At 39.8% G+C, this 19,941-nt stretch overlaps 1 protein-coding gene across 1 annotated transcript; it reads left to right on the top strand.

The window, feature by feature from the left end:
- The first annotated feature begins 4,440 nt into the window (after nucleotides 1–4,440).
- Nucleotides 4,441–19,524, top strand: LOC146389947 (low affinity immunoglobulin gamma Fc region receptor II-like). Its single transcript, XM_084920181.1, has 6 exons — nucleotides 4,441–4,525; nucleotides 6,577–6,840; nucleotides 6,920–7,165; nucleotides 15,979–16,056; nucleotides 19,173–19,228; nucleotides 19,336–19,524. The coding sequence occupies exons 1-5, from the start codon at nucleotides 4,441–4,443 to the stop codon at nucleotides 19,181–19,183; spliced, it is 684 nt and encodes a 227-aa protein (XP_084776307.1). The 3' UTR covers nucleotides 19,184–19,228; nucleotides 19,336–19,524.
- Nucleotides 19,525–19,941: the final 417 nt, after the last annotated feature.

The following is a 19,941-nucleotide window of genomic DNA, read 5'->3' as shown; positions in this document are numbered from 1 at the left end:
AGATTAGTGGTCAACATGCACGAAGTTTTTCAGCCTCAGTGGGAAGTCATTAAAGCAGAGAGGTGCAGCCGATTAAGCAGTATTCACACAATGTCTCAGCTCACTTCCTCTCAGCCACAGGAAGATGCAAGTTGTTTCCACGAATCTGCAACACGATCAACACAAGTCACGTTAAGATAAACATTAAACAAAGTCACTGGTAGTCATTCAGGTTCAAAAAGAAAAGTTTTGCTCTGTAATCTCAAAGGCATCATACTGTCAGTGAAGGCATCGCACAAGTACTGACATGTTTTCATTCATGTGGATTTACTGTCTGCGGCTTCCTGAGTTAATTCAGCCACTCACAATTTGTTTTAACGCTCAATGAAGGCATCAAGTTATTCCTTTATAGTTAGTTATCATTCTGTTTGACCCTTTGAACGCTTTCTCAAAGCTTTGTCAAACAGTCGAACCATTGCTTTCACTGATAACCACAACAACGACATCATGTCACAGAAGAAGAGGAGGAGGGCTTGAGTGACTTTGAACTGGTCAGTGTTGGTTTGATATTACCGAGAGTGGCATGAAGGACACTGTCCTGTCCTCCCTGTGATGGAGGGAGATGACGTCACTCTGCTCTGTAAATCAAAGATCACTCCCTCCAACCTCCCAGCTGCTTTTTATCAGTGATGGCCAATTGAGGCTTTCTGACGCATTGAAGCTTGTATTGAAAAACGGCTCATTACGCGAAGCTTTTCAACACAGTCCTCTCTGGTGACATCTGGTGGCCAAAAATATAAAGAGCAGCTTGAATCTACAAAATAAAACTGCTTCATTATGACTGCCCACTCTACAGAATGGAGTTCTGTTTGATATTGGGCCACCGCTGTGTTGCTTTGAACTTTGAAAAAAATCGTTGTCCATTTCTTTAATAAATAATTTTGCTCAGTAAATTTTCCTTGTTTAAACATGCGCCATGGTGTGGTTCTTTTTTACTTGTGACTTCTTGATGAAAAATACATATAACATACATATAATTCACTGGACAGCTGGACAAGTATGTTTATAAATATAATATTAGGCCAATTTTCTTATACATATTTTTGACCTAGGGGTTGAATTGATTGTGAACTGGAAAGGGAGAATGCTTATGAACTTGCAAAGTAAAAACTTGATGCATTTAAGGTAACACTTTTTCATTTTTCTTTAAGAAGAGAATTTGTTCTGCTGTGCGATGGCCGAGGCTGTTTCTTTTCTTGGAGATAATTTCTCCTGCCTTAGAGAAAATCCTTTCCCATGAAACAGAAGAGGCTGGAATGCAGAGAAACTGCAATTCAAGTTGGTAGAGATGCAGTTATACGGTCTTCCTGGGTCCCACAGACGATCACCTTAAAAGAATAAACAGATTAAATTGCTGGACATTTTATAGAATAACATTTTAAGATTATTTAAAAAAAATTTTTTTATTATATTAAATTCATGTCTTTCTAAATGTGTTTATAAGTTATATAATGATATTTATATTATGAAAAGCGGATTTTTGACATTTTAAGTTTTTCACATTTTCAGATAGAAACACACACATAAATAAGCACAAAACCAAAGTAAACAAAAAGAACTAAAACCTGGCAAACCCACCTGATTGACCAGAATCAACTCACAATACTCCTACACGACAGGACCTCCTCTCTTCTGGCTCCATATCTCTCAATAGAATGATCAGTGGTTCGCCATCTCTCACCATGAGATAAAGTGGTAGTACAAGACTTAAAGTGGCAGTTAGTACAGTGTTGCACAAAGTAAGAGTTTTTATATTAATTAATAATTTAAAAAAATGAAGTGCACAGCGCAGAGTGTAAAGTGTACTTGCGAAACTGTAAGGCAGTTTCTCTGTGCTTTCTGTGAAGTGTGGTGTGTGTTCAAGTGTTTGTGTGAACTTTGTGAATAAAGTTTTATTTTTTATTTCAGCTTGTTGATATCCTTATGTTATTATTTTTAAAATTTTATGTTATGACTTATGGTCTTATGACTTGATCAACAACAACATAAGTACATGTCAGCAGTTAATCAGAATCAGAGTCAGAATCAGAATACTTTATTGATCCCTAGGGGAAATTATGTATTTCACATGCGTATCCTTAGAGTGTGGTCAAAGGAGCTTGCAAAGAAAAGCGTCTGGACTTCTTTAAGTTGCTTGAAGCAACTGGACTTCTTTAAGTTGCTTGAAGCAACTTAAAGAAGTCCAGACGCTTTTCTTTGCAAGCTCCTTTGACTACAATGACCTGGATGACTGAGAACCTTCACAGACTTAGAGTGTGGTATTAAACCCACACAGGCTCCCATCTGCTGCCTCGTCCACATCATAGCCTGCAGACTCTCAAGTGACATCTTTCTTTGAACCAAAACTTTGACTATTTTGTGTCATTTAAAAATGTCTTATGACCTAATTTTGCAGGAAATGACCCCACCATCTCCTTGGCAACAGCAATCAGTGGTGAGGCAGAGACTGTGTGATGACTGTGATGAGACTGTGGCACTGACCACTGAACATCAGTTCTAAGCTCATGCTCCATCAGATGGTGGATGTCAGGCATCGTGTGTGATGTCTTCTTTTGCGCATGCGGGCCGCTTTGAGGGTTCACACTAGAGCGCATTTGCTGTCACATTTTATTTGTAGTGTGAACAACAAGACAAAAAAAATTGGATTTGATAAAAAAATCAGAATTGAGCAATAAGACCTGCAGTGTGAACGTAGCCTAAGTTTGTCTTTTCCAGTCTCATGTGCCTGTCCCACCGTATTGTCTGTTTGGAATCTTGGATCATTACTCCACTGGTCTCAGCCAGGCCTCATTTCCACGCTTCTCACCTCCTTTTAAACTCCACCTGTGTAAAAGCAAGGCTGTTTCATTCTTCAACTGTGGATCTGCCTTGTCATTTTCCCAAACCAACTCGGACTCAGCTCTCCCTCTCTTTCAGTGCCACTCCATCACCACTGTTCCCCTTGCTGAGCTGCGTCTATCACAGTTTATGTTCAAAGTTCACAGTAATCTCATAGCTTCTGTTCATAGTACATCACACTCACTTTGTCTGAGACCTCATACTTCATATTACAGTAACTTCATTTTTACTTCATGTAAATATTATTGTCACAACATCACTGTAAATTAAATTCTTGTTCACTTCATTCTGGGCCTCCGTTTTAAGTCTGCTTTTAGGACCACCTCACATTCTGGCTTCAGCACTGACACATGTCACCAGTAATGACATGCATATCTTTAGACTGTGGTAGGAAACCCACACATGCTCCTGTCTGCTGTCTGGTTTTCCACAGACTCGTGTACATCACAGCCAGCAGACTCACATGTGACACCTTTCTATGTAACTGACACGTTGGCTGTGGCTTAACTTTAGCCATCTGTGGTGTGTTTGCTCTCAGCTTTGTCTGCAGCATGCCTCACAACAAACATCCACTACAACTGCAGTGCTATTCAGGTCTGTGGCAAAACATTTCTATTTCTCTAGATCAAAAATCAAAGCAGAAATAAAAAAATAATGATGTTGCATCATTAACAACAAATTGATTAACATGACACTACTTTATTGTGTGGCAGGGCCCTAGTTCATGGGGCCTGGCCGGCACAGCACAAACAAGGTCCTAAAGGATGGTTCCCACCCTCCTTTAAGCCCACCACCCATATGAGGCACTATAGGGGTAGGTGCAATGCGTGTTGGGCGGCGACAAGAAGCGGGAGATCCTGGCAGACTGATCCCTGGCTACTGACACTTGCTATTGGGACAATGAATGTCACCTCTCTGGTGTGGAAGGAGCCCGAGTTTAGGCAAAGAGGTTGAGAGGTACTGGCTAGATATAGTCGGTGTGCTGAAAGGTGCTCCACCTGTGGACTCTGTTGTCCTACTGAAAGATTTCAACACTTATGTGGGAAACGATAGCGAGACCTGGAGGAAGGCTCTGCCAGATCTGAACCCGAGTGGTGTTCTGTTACCAGATCATGTGGATCATGTGGTGGGGAGGATGCTGGACAGACCTGAGGCACCCAAACGTATACTCAGTGTACACAGGGAACATCTGACAGAGGCCTTGATCTCCAAGATCTTTAACTCCCACATTCGGTAGAGCTTCAACAGCATTCCGAGGGAGACTGGGGATACTAAACTCAAACTGACCATTTTCCACACCTCCATTGCTGCTGCTGTACTCAGCTATGGCCGCAAGGTGGTTGGTGCTTGTTGTGGTGGTAACCCCCGAACAAATGGTGGACATCAGAGGTGAAGGGAGCAATCAGGCTGAAGATTGCTCCTTTCAATCTTCGGAGGCAGCGACTGGGACCGACAGGCAGAGTGGAACAGCTTTAGGTAGTGACTGAAAGAACAAGATCGCAGATACAAGCAGTGGAAATAAGCTTTCTCCGAAGGGTAGCTGGCTTCTCCTTTAGAGATAGGATGAGGAGTTTGACCCTCCAGGAGGAGCTCAGAGTAGAGCCGCTGCTCGTCCACATTGAAAATAGGTATTTCTGGGATCTGAAAGGTATGCTTCCTCGGTGAGGTGTTTCAGACCGTCCCATCAGGAGGAGGCCCTGGGGCAGAGCCAGGACACCCTCGAGAGATTATGTATCTCGGCTTGCCTGGGAACGATTTGTTGTTCCCCTGGACAAGCTGGAGGAGGTGCCCAGGGGAGAAGGAGGGCTTCTCTGTTTAGGCTGCTGCCCCAATGTAATATTTAAGGGTGCAGTGTTGTCAGAAAGACAGTGACATCTCAACGTGCATAAAACCTTTCCTGTTTTCTTCACAGTCAGTGGTTAAAAAAATACTTTATAAACGTGTCTCTCCCACAGTGATGACTTTGGATAAACAGAACCAATCACAGTGTTGGTCTTTGTCTCAGTAATAGAAGTTTTACCTGTTTCTGACAGCAAGTCAGAGCAGGAGAGAAGCAGTCACTCATCAGCAATCAAAACAACTGCAGGTCACTGTCTCTCAGCTGAGCTGCAGTCAGCTACAGAAAGAACCACATTGTTTCCACAAATCTGCAACACGACCAACACAGGAGATGATTAAGATCAAAGTTAATCAAATACACAGATAATCACTTTTGAGATTCTCTCATATTATATAAGAAACGTTTGCCACACAGAACACAGGGAACTGTCAATGAAGGCATGAGGCAGGTACTGACATGTTTTCATTTATATGTATTTATTGTTGTCTGTGGTTTCCTGATTGACTTCAGCAACTTTCAATGCTTGTTTTAACATTTAGTGATTTTTTTTTCTTTTTTGCAGTCTGACAGAGAAACCATTTCACTGATGACCACAACACTGGCAACCTGTCACAGAGGAAAAGGAGGAGGGTTTGACTATAAGTGACTGTGAGCTGGTCAAACTATTGATCTGTTATCACCGAGAGCAGGATGAAGAACAGATGTCTGCTGTGGCTGCTCTGTAAGTGCACTGTAATGATCTATGAAAATCTGTTGGTACTCCAATTTAAACAGTGAGTTTCGTGTAGAATCGGAGAGGTATTAGATCATGTTATTATTATTGAGACAAGGAAAAGGGGTCAACAGGAAATCAAAGATTTTCTTTACAAATAAATACAGTGTAGAAAACTGATGTGGAAACACTGAGTTATCAGTTAATATGCTCCACCTATGCAGATGGCTGCACAGGACTTTAAACAAAGTTAATAAGTTAAGTTTTTTGACTCTTTAGTAAAAGTCGGAATCCTTCTTGAATAATGATAAACAGGCAAAAAAAAGTGATAAACCTAAAGAAATAGCACTTATTCTTCCAAATTATATCAGTGATATTGGATATCATTTATTTGTATGTGTTTTGTTTTAATGTTGCAGCTTGAGATGGTTAGAACAACTTATATAATGCTGTGTAACTTTATCTATTATAAATGTTGAGGAACACAGTGATTGAATCCAAAATGTGCAGGAGCTGAAGTATAAAACTACAAAACAAAGAAATACCTCAAAAACATTCAGACACGTGGTATGAATTGTACTCTATAAAGTGCTACTTTCTTTGCTTTCACTTTCTTTACTTTTCTTTGCAGTTATATTAACAGATTGCCAGCACTCTGTGTAGTATATAGAAGAATGAGCTGTTTCCTACTTTCTCCACTCATCAGTGTGTAACTCAACCAAACACATAACGTCTGTGTTCTCCACAGTTTGGTGGTTTTCTGTTTGTTCTTCTGTTCTGTTGAATGTCAAACTGAAACTTACCTCAGTGTCATTTCTCTTTAGTTCTGATCCCACTGCTGAGCAGCTCAACAAATCAAGGTCAGTCCATTTAAATCAATTAATGGGTTATACCTTTGGTCCTTTTTATGCTTTGCTGTAGCATGAGATGATAATTACTACAGTAATTGATGGCTGAAGCCTGCTGATTAATTGACCTTACAAAGTATAAAGGAAGGATATTCACCCTTAAAAATTCCAGTTTCACAAAACTGATCAGTATTTAATTTAACCACAGGAAACAAACAGTCTGAATCTCGAGTGGTTCTAACAGACTACAAGAAGATAATTTATTTTTCTTACATAATCCCAAAACATCCCCCTCACAGCTCGTCTGACTGTGAGTCCCAGCAGCTCTCAGTTCTTTAAAGGAGACTTTGTGTCTCTGAGCTGTGAGGAGGACGACAGCTCTGCTGGATGGACTCTGAGGAGAAACACAAGCAAACAAAAGAGGACTCAGTGTGGAGATGGGTGGGGAACATCAGTTAACTCTTCCTGTGACATCAGCTACACCGTTGAACGAGACAGTGGAGTTTACTGGTGTGAGTCCAGAGAGGGTCCCATCAGTAACATGGTTAACCTGACAGTCACTGGTAAGCTGAGTGTGTGGAGTTAGTGTTGATGAAGCTGTGTGTAAATGGATGAAATGCTGTAGTTTGTCTCTGTGTTGAGGTGGATCAGTGATCCTGCAGAGTCCTGTCCTCCCTGTGATGGAGGGAGATGACGTCACTCTGCTCTGTAAAACAAAGACCACTCCCTCCAACCTCCCAGCTGCTTTCTATAAAGATGGCTCCCTCATCAGGAAGCAGCCTACAGGTCACATGACCATCCAGCATGTTTCCAGGTCTGATGAAGGCCTCTACAAGTGTGACATCAGCGGTCATGGAGAGTCTCCATCCAGCTGGATCACTGTCACAGGTGAGGAACTTCATTCTGATTTCACCTTTTATTCCATCCACATATTCATTGAGCAGGTGGGGTTCTCTCTGCAGGTAGGCCCTCTGGCTTCATCTCCCTTCATCTTGTGATGAGACTGGTCTATTACATGGTGGTTTTCTGTCTATGTCTCATCTGCACTCTCCTCATGTCTCTTTATTTCAACGCAGAGCCAAAGGTAACACTCTGAATATCCTTGATTATTTGCTAAGCTTGTTAGCTTTTGACTCATTTAAATATTTCTGATGACTTCATATTACAGGAAATGACTCCCCCATCTCCTTGGCAACCATTAATAATGCTGAGGAAAGACTTTCTGAGGACTATGTTGATATTGTGGAGGTGACCACAGAGCATCGGTTCTGAGCTAATGCTCCATCAGATGGTGGTGATCATAAAAGTCATCATAATACGAGGCTTTGTTTGTCGAACTTTGTGAATACATTTTTGGTTGTTCTGTCAGCGCACAGCATGTTTGCTACATGTTAGTATGAGAAAAAGAGCTTATCAACTTCTTTTATGTTCATGTCAGTGAGACAGTGGAAGATATGCAGGCTTCCTTAACAGCAACATGAGTACATTTCACCAGTTAACATGTTATACATATATTTAGACTGTGGCTGTTAACCCACACAGGCTGTTTGGTTTTCCACAGACTCGTGTACAGCCTGCAGCCTTATGTGTGACACCCTTTTGTGCAACTGAAAATCTGACTGTGGCTGTTTTAGCCATCTGTGGTATCTTTGCTCTCAGCTATTTTAATACTCTTTTAGATACTCTAGGAACAACAAGTAAGCCTGAACTGTGAGAGTGAAGTGCTCTAATGGGGTGATATGGTAGTATGAGGTCATTAAGATAAGATGGGACCTGATTATTTAAGACCTTGTATGTGAGGAGCAGGATTTTGGATTTAATTCTGGAGCCAATGAAGAAAAGCAAATATAGGAGAAATATGCTCTCTCTTTCTAATCCCTGTCAGCACTCTTGCTGCAGCATTTTGGATTAACTGAAGGCTTTTCAGGGAGTTTTAGGGCATCCTTATAGTAAGAATGACAGTAGTCCAGCCAAGAAGTAATAACTGTATGTACTGAAGGGCACAATAATGGTCAAAAATTATTCCAAGATCCCTCACTGTGTGGTCATCCCCATAATCCTTCTGGTGAAGAAAGGTGGGGCTCTATGGGTCTATACTGTAAGGTTAATGAGGTCTCACAGTTTGATGCCTACCCCTGACCTGATTCCTTTTTACAAAACCGGTATCATGTATTTAATATATATATTGCTGATTATATTTGCTGATTATATTGCATTATATAAGAAAGGCCTAACTCTGAGTACACTCTGTGCCAAAAAGTGCTGACAGGAAACTGCATGCTTTTGCAGAGCGTGCTTTTGCACCCAGAAAGTGAAACTAAGCAGAGTGTATGTGACGTCTGAAGTACCGAAATATATAATATAATAACACCATATAAGACACATGTGGAGCTTGTAATGTTAGAGATCCTGCAACTGGCGTTTGGGCTATGCAGGGTCTCTCTCTTCCGGAAGATGATTGAATAAAAAAGAAATATAAAATGTTTTGACCACTATGAGTCGGGTTTTGTCTGTTCTATCATGGGGACAAAAGAATCGGGGTTAATACCGGACATCGACATGGACAAGGCTACTGACAGATTCCCTTCTCTCCATAGTCTAAGGAAAAAATGTCCTTCTCCACTCCATACAGGTTGTAACAATCCATCACACTTCCCTTTGGATGCTCGGGGACCCCGTCAACTTTCCAGGACCACATTTACTTCCCACATGCTGCCTATGCTCCCACCTAACTTGATGATGTCATCATCAATAGTGACATCTAGGCAGATTATTTGTAGTGGGTGGCTGCAGTTCTGCAGTTCCTGAAGCAGATGGGGCTCACACACTGAATCTGAAAAAGTGTGCTGTTTGACTGAGGGCATTACAGGGGAGGGGTTTATGCAGTGGTTTCAGGGGGCAGTGTCAGACATGACTGGCCAATGATTGATGATTCCTACTCATCCAAAGGTCACCTCCCCACACCCGTATATGACTTAACTTTAATGGTTCACCATTTACAGCATAGGATAGCCCCTAAATGGCCAGGAGTGAACATCCTTTACCAGATAAGGAAACCAGAATCTCACATGAAATGTGCCTGCAGTTAAACACTTACAGCTATTGCATCCCCCACCTAGATGTAGGAGAGGAACAGAAAAAATATCTAAGCATGCAGTTCAAGGCAAGGTTTACAAATTTAAGTACATTAAGTACAGTAAATTTTTGTGTCAAATATAAAGAAAAATGACACATATGTGTGGTTAGTATTTGAATTCTAATAACTTAATTATCAGCATTTAGGGCTGCAGCTTCTCTTTGTGATTTTCAAAAAGCTGAGCTTAGGTGGTTTGTTCGGCTCACTTTAACTGGTTTACCATGATTCAAGCGAGAGCAGGCTTTTGTGACCACAGGTAATGAGCTGAATGTTTTCTTTTTTATGATATTCACTTTAACAGAAAAGGAACTAAACATAAATCCAGACAAAGAAGCTGTGCAGCTCCAAAAAAAAGTATTTTTCTTCTTGTGTTGACATATATTTTCTGCATCTTTAGTTTTCCACACCCTAGACTCAGTATTAGTGACTCACCTGTTTACACACCTGGTCTCTCGATGCTGGCCTACTTTGCTTCCAAGTTCATACTGGACACTCACCTACCTGCCCTCCTGTTCTCAACAATCCTCTGGACTTTGGAAAGAACAATATTGGACATCTTGGATTCTCACTCCTCTGCTCCATCAGACACTCTCCTGGACTCCTCTTCCTCAATATCACTGCTCTCCATTTTCCCAATTTAAAAAATGTGCCATGCACAATATCTTTGTAGCTTACCTTAAGTCTGCATTTTATTCTGCAACTTGGCCTACTTCCTTTTTTTTGCATTTACGTATGATTTTAGCCTTAGGTTTCTTCAATGATTTCTTTATTCACTCTTACTGACTTCTGATTTTTTCAGTCTGTGGCTATTTAGAAGTATCGTTACTATAGTTGGAATAAAAGCCAAATATAATTTAAGATGTTTTAAACTCAGGGGCTACTGTCCCCGCCCCTTCCAGGTTCTGCTCATGACAGAGAAGCAGAGATTATGATAGGTTGGTAGGTCGTGTTGGCTAATGAAAACTTCTGACTCCACCCTCAGGTACTTCTGGGAAAATGACCCATCCATGAGGTGCTAAACTGCATGCCAGCCAAACAAAGACTGTTTTCTGGGCATGTGTGCTCGTGTGTGAGATGATAAATGTTTGCATGTGTCACCTTAAATGTTTCATCAATAGACACCCCACCCTTACACTTCTCATGTCAGTCAACTCTCTGGGCCAGTGTTTTGTGTTTATTAATATTATTGTTATTGTTATTATTATTATTATTATTGATTATATATTCTAGTTGAGAAGTTTTCTTCCTGTGTTTCCTTGTGTGTCTAGTTTAGAGATGGACCGATCCGATATTACGTATCGGTATCGGTCCGATACTGACGTAAATTACTGGATCGGATATCGGAGAGAAATAAAAATGTAATCCGATCCATTAAATATCAAAAAAAGCACCTCACAAAACTTGCGACACGGCGTAACTCGGCTCATAACCGTAGCACGTCGGAGCAGTGTGGTCACGTGATAGAGCGGCTGTGTGTATTTGTAGCCTCGCTACCAAACCAGCATTTCATCTCCGATGAAGTTCTCCCAGAGAGAAGTAAAGCAAGTGTGTAAGTTCATCTCTGAATGTTTGTAAAGCATTCCCACGTTAAGCTTAACAACCTATATATGGAGCGACTGCCTCTTCTTGCTGCTACTTCAATCGTGAAACTGATTAATGATCAGCAGATCGGCTTTTCTGTCGCAAGTCCGTCTCTCTTGTTTGTTTTTGGCCCACTTTGCACCAGAAAGAGGAAACCCGCGGCTGAACAACAGCAGCACGTTTAAGCTTGATAAGCTGTTGTTAGAATTTATTTAATATTACTTTCTACACCAGGATCTTTTTCTACATAGCTGACGGCTGGTAACTGTGCAGGGGCGGATCTAGCAAAGTTTAGCCAGGGGGGCCGATAGGGCATGAACAGGGAAAAGGGGGCACAAAGACATACTTTTCTTTCTTATTCTCATTTAAAATGTCTAGCTTTTAATAAATAATTATCTGAATCTTACACCCAAAGTTTTAATCTTATGTAAAATATATAGAAGTCCATTACTGCATATAGTAACTGTTAAGTCTAATATACCCTAGTAAGCTATAGTACTTTTTCCTTTGGGAAGGTACCATCTGTGCAGTCTGCAATTCTGTTGAAGAAAGATGTTGAATCTATTTAATTATTCTTGAAAAATAATTTATTTCTGTGCATTTTTTTTCCACACTGCATCAAATTAAAGTTGATTACGTCGATTAAGCATCATGAGGTGGAGGGTGGGGGGTGTTTCCCTATTTTTTTTTTTTTTTGCTGGGAGTTTGCAACCCTATTAGTTAGGTTGCTTAATATTTCTGCTAAGTACTCTTTAAAATACCAGAATATGAAGGATTGAGTAGGTTTACGTTTATTAGATTGATCAGTATTGTTGAACTATGAAATATTTTGTTGTATTTTTTTACATACAGGTATAACAGAATCCGGTTGTTAAGTGATGACGTGACAAATCCTGCTTCTGGGCCTAAAGTAGTCTGCGTTTAATATGGCTTTTGTGTTGTTAACATGTTTAATGTTTTGTATTTTCTTCTATTTAATCTCAAAAAGCTCCTAAAACAGTCAGTGATCACTGTTGACCTCCCTCGGCTTTTATTACTGCTAATCATTTATTTAAGCTCAGTTTTTAAAACCTTAGGATGTAACTACAGCCCAGCCCATGCAGCAGTATATGAATGACTAACTTCGTATTGTGGATGGATTATCTCAGTTGTTCTCCTGGCTGAAGTTTGGTCCTTTTACAGCATCCTGCCATGCGATTACATTTGTTCCTGACCACCGAGAACACTCACGTTAACTTTTATCGAGTGGAAAAAAAGTTAGCTTGTTTATATTATGCTAACATAGCTGTGTCGCTAGCGGTCACGTAGCATATCATTATATACCAGCTAGCCAAACTTCAGTAACCCTACAAACGTCACTGCTGTTTAGTTTTCTGTCTTCATTTATGTTGGAAGTGATAACAGAGCTGTACGTTTTAATTTGTTTCCAAAACCCCGCAGTCAGGACATGCTATATTGTATTTAGATAGAAGCTAGTGAGCTAATTTCCTGCTAACTTCTAACTCCGTTAAATGTCATAAATTCCGTTTTCATGGATGCCTGGATGTTAAACTCAATTGTTACACGTGGTAGAAGATGAAAGACTTTAGACAGTTTTTCAACTCTCAGTAATGCCATAGTGATCGTTTGATTATATGGACCTGCAGCGGAGTTTAGGCCCAGACACGGCTAGTGACGTCAGACTTAACGACCGGATAGCTTTAGTGTTGTTGTTTATTTAAACTTGAGTATGAACTTATGCAAAATGCAGTAATATATTAAAAAAACAGTTTTATTGATTAAAAAACACACTATATCGGATTCATATCAGTATCGGCAGATATCCAAATTTATGATATCGGTATCTGACATAAAAAAGTGGTATCATGCCATCTCTAGTCTAGTTATCCCTGTCGGTGTGCTCTCTCTGTGCTCTGTTTCATGTCCCTGAATCGGTAACATTATTTAAACAGAGTTTTGAGAGCCTGATTTAACTCAACACTCATTAAGCTGACAGTTTTTTTAAGTCTCCCACAGCATGATGTCAATGAAAACAACAATAATCATGAGGTGAATCAAGGATGTGAAGGAGAATTCATAACGAAACAGGAAAAAAAGAATATTGTACCACACTGACTGTTTAACATATCAATGATGGATGCTGTTGCCATGGGTCTGCTGTAATGAAACTATAAACTCCAGAAAGACTATAGCAAGCAACTTATTTAGATAGCACTTTCAGACAACTCCCAGCTGAAAACAAAGTGCTGTACAGGTAAGATGCCAAAAATGATACATTTTTTAACTTATTTGTAAAAAAAGAAAACAATGTGTTCTTACTGCATTGTTCCATGAAAGATGTACAAAAATATTCAACAATATTATTTTTTTCTTATTTATTTCACAAAACATTCATGATAAAACAACAACAACCTCATTACTTATTCATGTGATGGATTTTTTTTCATTTGGCATGCATGTAACTTATACAAAAGTATAACAGTAGTTTTTCTCCTTTGGAGTCAGTTCTGATTCATTTACATATGCAAGGACTATATTTGCAGTCATTGCCATTCATAACTCTTTACACACTAATGACTAATACAACAATAAAGTTCAGTATAATAATACATTTTCAAAGGTTCTGCTGCTACGTCATTCAGTAAATATGCAAAGATGAAAATAATTTTGCTCGTCATGCTTGGACATTGCTTGTGGTGTTCCCCAGGGTCCTGTACTGGGTCCAAAACTATTGTAAGGTATTTGATACATTAAAACTAGTTTTTATTTGAAGATGACACAACTGCATTTTTGTTCTGGGGGCAATCTAATGGAACTGCTGGACATGTTTGCTGTAGAAATGTGCAAAATGAAAAGTGAAAATAATTTGATATCAAAGATCTTTGGGTATTGATTAAGAGAGAGTTTGATGTAAAATTAGAGATCTATCAATTGCAAATGTCACAAATCTGAAATATCAAAGATCCTTGTACAATGATTCAGAGTTTGGTCTATACCATTGAGTGAGCTATTAATACCAATCATAGAGAGTAGAAATAGGTTGAGGTAAGTGAAAGAAAACATTTCAGAATCCTACGTCACCTTGTTCCCAAGTTATCACAGTCAAAGAATTTTTGGAAAACTTGACCACTGACCTTGTGGTCAATGTCTTTGAGATTTGAATCCTTGTGAGAGTTTTCTTGGATGCACCAATGGTATCAATTTAAAATCCTAGATGACGTCCTTCTCGAGTTATCACATTCACAAGATTTTCATAAAACTTCACCTGTGAACTAGATGTTGAGATTGAGGTCGCTGAGATTCAAACTCATTGGAAATTTTTAGTAGATGCACATATACCTGCACATGTCCATACATATAAAAGGTGCATTATGCATGAAGTGGTGACCGTGGATGTCCACAGTGTCCAGTGACTCATGACATTGTGATTGAGGAGTTATAGAGTCTAACTGCTGTCGGGATGAATGAAATGTGAAAACGCTCCTTCCTGCAGCGAGGGTGTTTCAGTCTCTGTCTAAAGGAGCTGCTCAGCTCACTCACAGACTCATGCAGAGGGTGATGTGGGTTGTTCATGATAGACAACCAGCTTTACTAATATCGTCCTCTCATCCACTGCCTCCACAGACTCCACAGACTCCAGAGCACATGTTTAACCCCAAGTTAATTATGAAAAATAAGAAAGTGGTGAGTGGCGCTATATAAGAACCAGTTAATTTACCATTACCATTTGCTAATCCACCCCTGTGACTGTCCATAAATTACCTCTGCCAGTTGGCATAAACAAGTTTTCTGTTTGTTTATAATTCTAGTGCCATCTGTCCTTTTAACACAAAACGGATAAAACAGCTAATCTGTTAAATTGATTAGATTTTGATGTCTCAGCTGTGTCAACTGATGTGATGTTTTTTCTGCTGTAAGTCATTTTCTCAGCTAACCTCCTGCAGAGACTCAAATCTTATTAAAGTACATGAAAGTAGCAACAGAACACCTGTGGGAGAGATTCACATCAGAATGCAGGATGCAGCTTTGTTGGATAACTATTACACTACAATTTGATGTTAACATGAAAAGATATTTTCTGATAAACTGTTATAAACTTGAGTTTCTCAATGCAGCATTTTACCAAATGTGCATAGTGTGGTCTCCTTATAATGAAAGAAATTCAGCATAATGAAAATGTGCTGTAGTTTTTTTTTTGTGATTATTTACAAAAACTGAGCATAAATTGTGGAGATACCTTCCCCAGGAAACAATAAACAAACACATAAATGAAGAAAATGAGAGGGAGAAGAGGAGCAGGCCTTGGCACCAACACTGCAATCAGCAGCTGAGTCCCACGTATTAATGTAGCCATCTCTCCCATCAGTCTTACATCTCACACTGTTAAGCTTGTGCTCATAGTAAGTTTTCCCTTACAGTTCCTACTGGCTTCCTTGGACCATTGCCTGTTCCAAGCTGCCCTTGGTGACATGGAACGCTGTTTTTTGTCCCCTCTTGAAACACAATAATACCCACTGTTCTTCACTCATGCATGTTGCTCTACCCAAACTGTCCACAACTTTCAAAACTGCCAGGTGGTCACTCCCTGTCATTCTCAGACTCCAAGCTAAGGGGTCACTTCCTCTTCTGACACCGTCTAGACCCCAACCTGGCAGCATGTTACTGTGACTCACCTTCTGTATAATTTCCACTGAAGAGGATGTGAGATGTGGGCAGTGTGTGTGAAACAAAAGCAGTGTATGAAATGAGGTATTATTCTGCTTGGAGGAGGAGACTCTGTTATCTGAGCTTTTTAAGGTTCACTTTCACTGGCATGATAAGAAGTCTGTTTTATATAAGGAAAGATGAGGAGCGTGTAGACGACCTGTGTCGACATATTGTCACAGCCTTTCCAAATGACAGAACTGGAGGAAATATTTTAAATAGGTCATAATTAAAGACCTAGTGCCCGAGGATAAAATAAGTATTTTCTGGGTTTTTACAGCAGTTTTGGAGTGCAGTAGAAGAGAAAGACACCAACTGGAACACCGACAGATCAGCCAAATAAACTTACACAAATCAGGTGAGCATGGATGCTTTGTTAACAGTAACATCACCAATATTTATGTTTTTAAGTATTATTTTTGGATATTTAATTGAAAATGAAAAGATGATTACTTCAGTGAAGTTCATAGAAGTGTTATTTGATTTTAACAACTATGAAATATTCGCAATTAAAATGCTTTTCATGCTAAAGAGAAATGTAATGATTTTAATGTTTGAAGTAATTAATTATGTTGTAAAATCAAGTTGCATTACTGATTGCAAAAATTACAAACAAGACCATTTCAAAATAATTTGATCCAGTCCTGATAATAATAATAGAATAAAATAATTTTAACTGTAACTGACTCCAGACTGTAGCTTTAAGTTTTAGACAATAATTTAGAACCAGAAGTGGCTAGATTGTAGTTCACTTAGCACTTAGTACATGATTCTGGTCACAGCAAAGATCAACTGGAACAAGAGAACTGTGAAAAGAACTTCAAAGATAAACTGGAACAAAAAAAAAGAGCACAGACAGTGGCTGCAGTGGATACTGTGCTTTTAACACAAGGTTTAATTTCAGATCTTTATGTTATAAGTTTGCTGTTTTCCATAGCTGACAGACATAGAAAACTGATGACTTACATGGGACAAAAGTAAACATGAGTAAACCCTCACTAGGTTTTGGATAAAGTTTACACTCACAAACTTGCAAACCTGCATTTAAAACATTGGCTACCATAGCAGTACAGTATTGCAACATGACATTTTGGTCTTCTAACTATAATAGGAAAATAGGAACATAAACAGTGCCATCATGCCAGACCTGGCCCACATCTGGTTGACATACACTCTGCCATGACACCAGTCAGTCAGAAGTGCCAGCTTGATGCTGGATCCGAGCCAGGCCTGTTTTGTATGAGCCTGGGCCACATAAACCAAACCATAATCGGGCCAGATGTGGCATGCCATCACATAAACAGTGCCATCGATGCCAGGCCTGGCCCATATCTGGATGACATACCACTTATCATGCCAGAAGTCAGCCAGCAGTGTCGGGTTAACACCAGATCCAGGCCAGAACTGTCTGCTATGTGGGATACTGCCCCAATCTGGCAAGAGAGCTCTCTGCATGGAATATGGGCAGTGCCTGAAGTCGTACCTTCCCGATACCATAAAACCAGCTTTAAATACTTGTTGAGTCCTCTCGCCGTGTGTCTCTTCCTCATTTCCTCCACTTGTATCTCTGGTAGGAGGAACTAAGAGGAGGAAGTGAGGATGTGAAATTTGGGAAATGAAAAAAGTGGAAAGACATACTGTCATGGTCCTGGGCCATTTGACCCAGTGCTTTGGATTTTTATGCATTTTTGGTTTTTCTATATTATGTTTAGGTTTACTTGTACTCTGTGGTTATTTTGTGGTTCCAAGGTTGTTTTTTTCAGTATTGTTTATTAGATTTCCCCTCATGTCTTTGCCCTATGTGCCTCCCTCTGTGTGTCTGTGTTTATATTGTTTGAGTTTTTGTGCCTTGTTTCCTCTTGTTTTATTCCATCTTGTTTTCCCAGCCCTCTGTGGTCTCTCTCCCCCTCCACTCTACATCTCTGTTTTACTTTGATATTCTCCATCAGTGTATGTATTGTGTTTGCTCTTCCCCTGTCTCATTATTATTATCCATCTCAGCTGTGCTCCAGCTTCCCTCGTTCTTGTTGTCTTTCTGTGTATTTATGTCAGCGTCTTCCTCAGTTCTGTGTCGTCTCCTCCCTCTTAGCCGTTTGTCTCTCTTTGTGTTTCCCCCTGAGTATAGTAGTTACCAGTTTAGTCTGTGTATCGCCTTTTTGCCGTTCAATAAAGCTCTATTTTGAGTTTGAGTTTTTGTTGCCGTGAGGACTAAAGTTGGGTCCTTGCCTGCCTGCACACCGCCAGTTTGCGACACATACTTAATGAATAGAATGGAAGTAATTCAATACGCAATTCATAGCCATTACTGATTATGTATTTTTCCTATTGAAGCCTTTCTGACCTGTTTTGAATTTTCAGCATCAGATGCTTTATGAACATTGTGCAAAAGGTACAGTTTTTTGTTGTTGCTTTAATAAAAAACACTTATTACACTTAGTTATTAATTACTTTTAGTTTTTGAATGGAAAATACTGTTGTTCTCTTACATAACATATAAAAAAATATTCTACTCCTTTTAATTATAGAGCCAAAAAACTTTTAATAATTATATTCATAATCTTCTTTTTCCATATTCTCTGGCTCTTCACCTTTCTCCTTCTGTACATAAAAATCAAAAGTTAAACGCCACACGTTCACATGCAGAGGGTGTCTTGATTGTTTCTGATGTAATCTATCTGACTTTGTCTTGCTGATCTCCTCAGAACAGCTGCTGTTAAAGCTTCATCTGGTGACTTTTTTCCTTACTTATTATTATTTAAATCCCTTAGGTGAATGCACTGTTTATAAAAGAATGCAGTGAGTTTGTAACTCTCACTTTATGTGACCCCCATCCAACCTCTTGAAGAACATTAACATTGCACTAGCACTGACAAATAGCTTCAGGCTCTGGTTGACCTGTTATCATAATCCTTCTCTTTCTTTTTAATGTATGCCAACTTCTGCTTTGTCAGCATTTAAATAAGGATCAAATTTACTTTGACTTTGACACATGTTTCACCTACACTGTTTGACTGATTTGAAGTCCTTTTGCTCAAAGTCATAATCAGTATATTCTTTATAGTTATAGCGTGAACTGTTATCACTGATGGTATTCTTTGGTGATGGTCTTTGAAGACTGTTATCATTCCACTCTTTCCGAGCCAGGAATTACAATTTTTTGAACCTGTCAACCCAGAGTCTGTGCATTGTTCGGCTAAGTCGGGTCACCCAGACCTTTTTTGCTGCCGCCGCAGCTTCCTCCATGGTCCGCCTCCAGATTTGATTCCCCACCGCTTCCCACATGGTTGTCTGCCGGATTTGATTCACCACTGCTGCGGCATTTCCTACATGGTCAGCCCCCTGAACTGTTTTGTCGCCACTGCTTTCATGTGGACAACCCCGGGAACTGTGTTTTTCTCTGTTATCGGCTTTATTTTGCTTTGTGTTTTCATTTGATCTCACATATTAACTCTTCACTTCTGTCTCCTCTCACAGGGAAAAGATGATCTGCAGGATCCTGCTGCTCATCATCCTCACCTCATGTGTCTCTGGTTAGTTTATGGCTTCACTTTATAAACTCCAATTAAAGCTCAATAACATATTTGTTACAGTTCTCAGTGTCTCTACTCCTCTCTTTCCCTCTCTGTCTCCGCAACAGGATCATTTATAGTAAATGTGACTCAGACCTCCTATCAGGCAGAGGAGAACCACAACATCACCCTGGAGTGGACGTTCACAACCAAACCTGACCCCAAATACATCTTATCAACTGTGACCAGAAAAGTAGTGGCAAAGTCCATGAAATTTTCAGTAACAAAATCCAGTATCATGTACATGATGTTGTTGAGGTGTCAGTGTCTCAAGATGAAAGGTTTTTAGGACGCGTCCAGAGTGACAAAGATGCCCTCAGAGAAGGACGAATTAAACTTCAACTGTCCAGACTCAGGACTGAGGACTCGGGCATGTACACGTGTCATGTGAAAACCGATTATGGGTCTGGCTCTGCCAGCAGTGAACTCGAGGTCACTAGTAAGTTGAGTCAGTTGACATTTCTCTCTAAAATCTGATTATCTTGTAAACTGTGTGGGTTATTTAACTTGACTTAATAGAGTTTTGCTGCTCAAATCACCTTTGCTGCTTTTAGCCTGTTCCAGTTCTCAGTGTGTCTGCTCCTCTCTTTCCCTCTCTGTGTCCTCAACAGAATCATTTGTAGTGAATGTGACACAGACCTTCTATCAGGCAGAGGAGAACCAGAACATCACAC

This window comes from Perissodus microlepis, chromosome 3 (assembly GCF_051167445.1).
Source record: "Perissodus microlepis isolate ML-2025 ecotype Zambia chromosome 3, ASM5116744v1, whole genome shotgun sequence".
Classification (NCBI taxonomy): Eukaryota; Metazoa; Chordata; class Actinopteri; order Cichliformes; family Cichlidae; genus Perissodus; species Perissodus microlepis.
The sequence above is the reverse complement of the archived record's forward strand: the minus strand, read 5'-3'. Positions and strand labels throughout refer to the sequence as shown.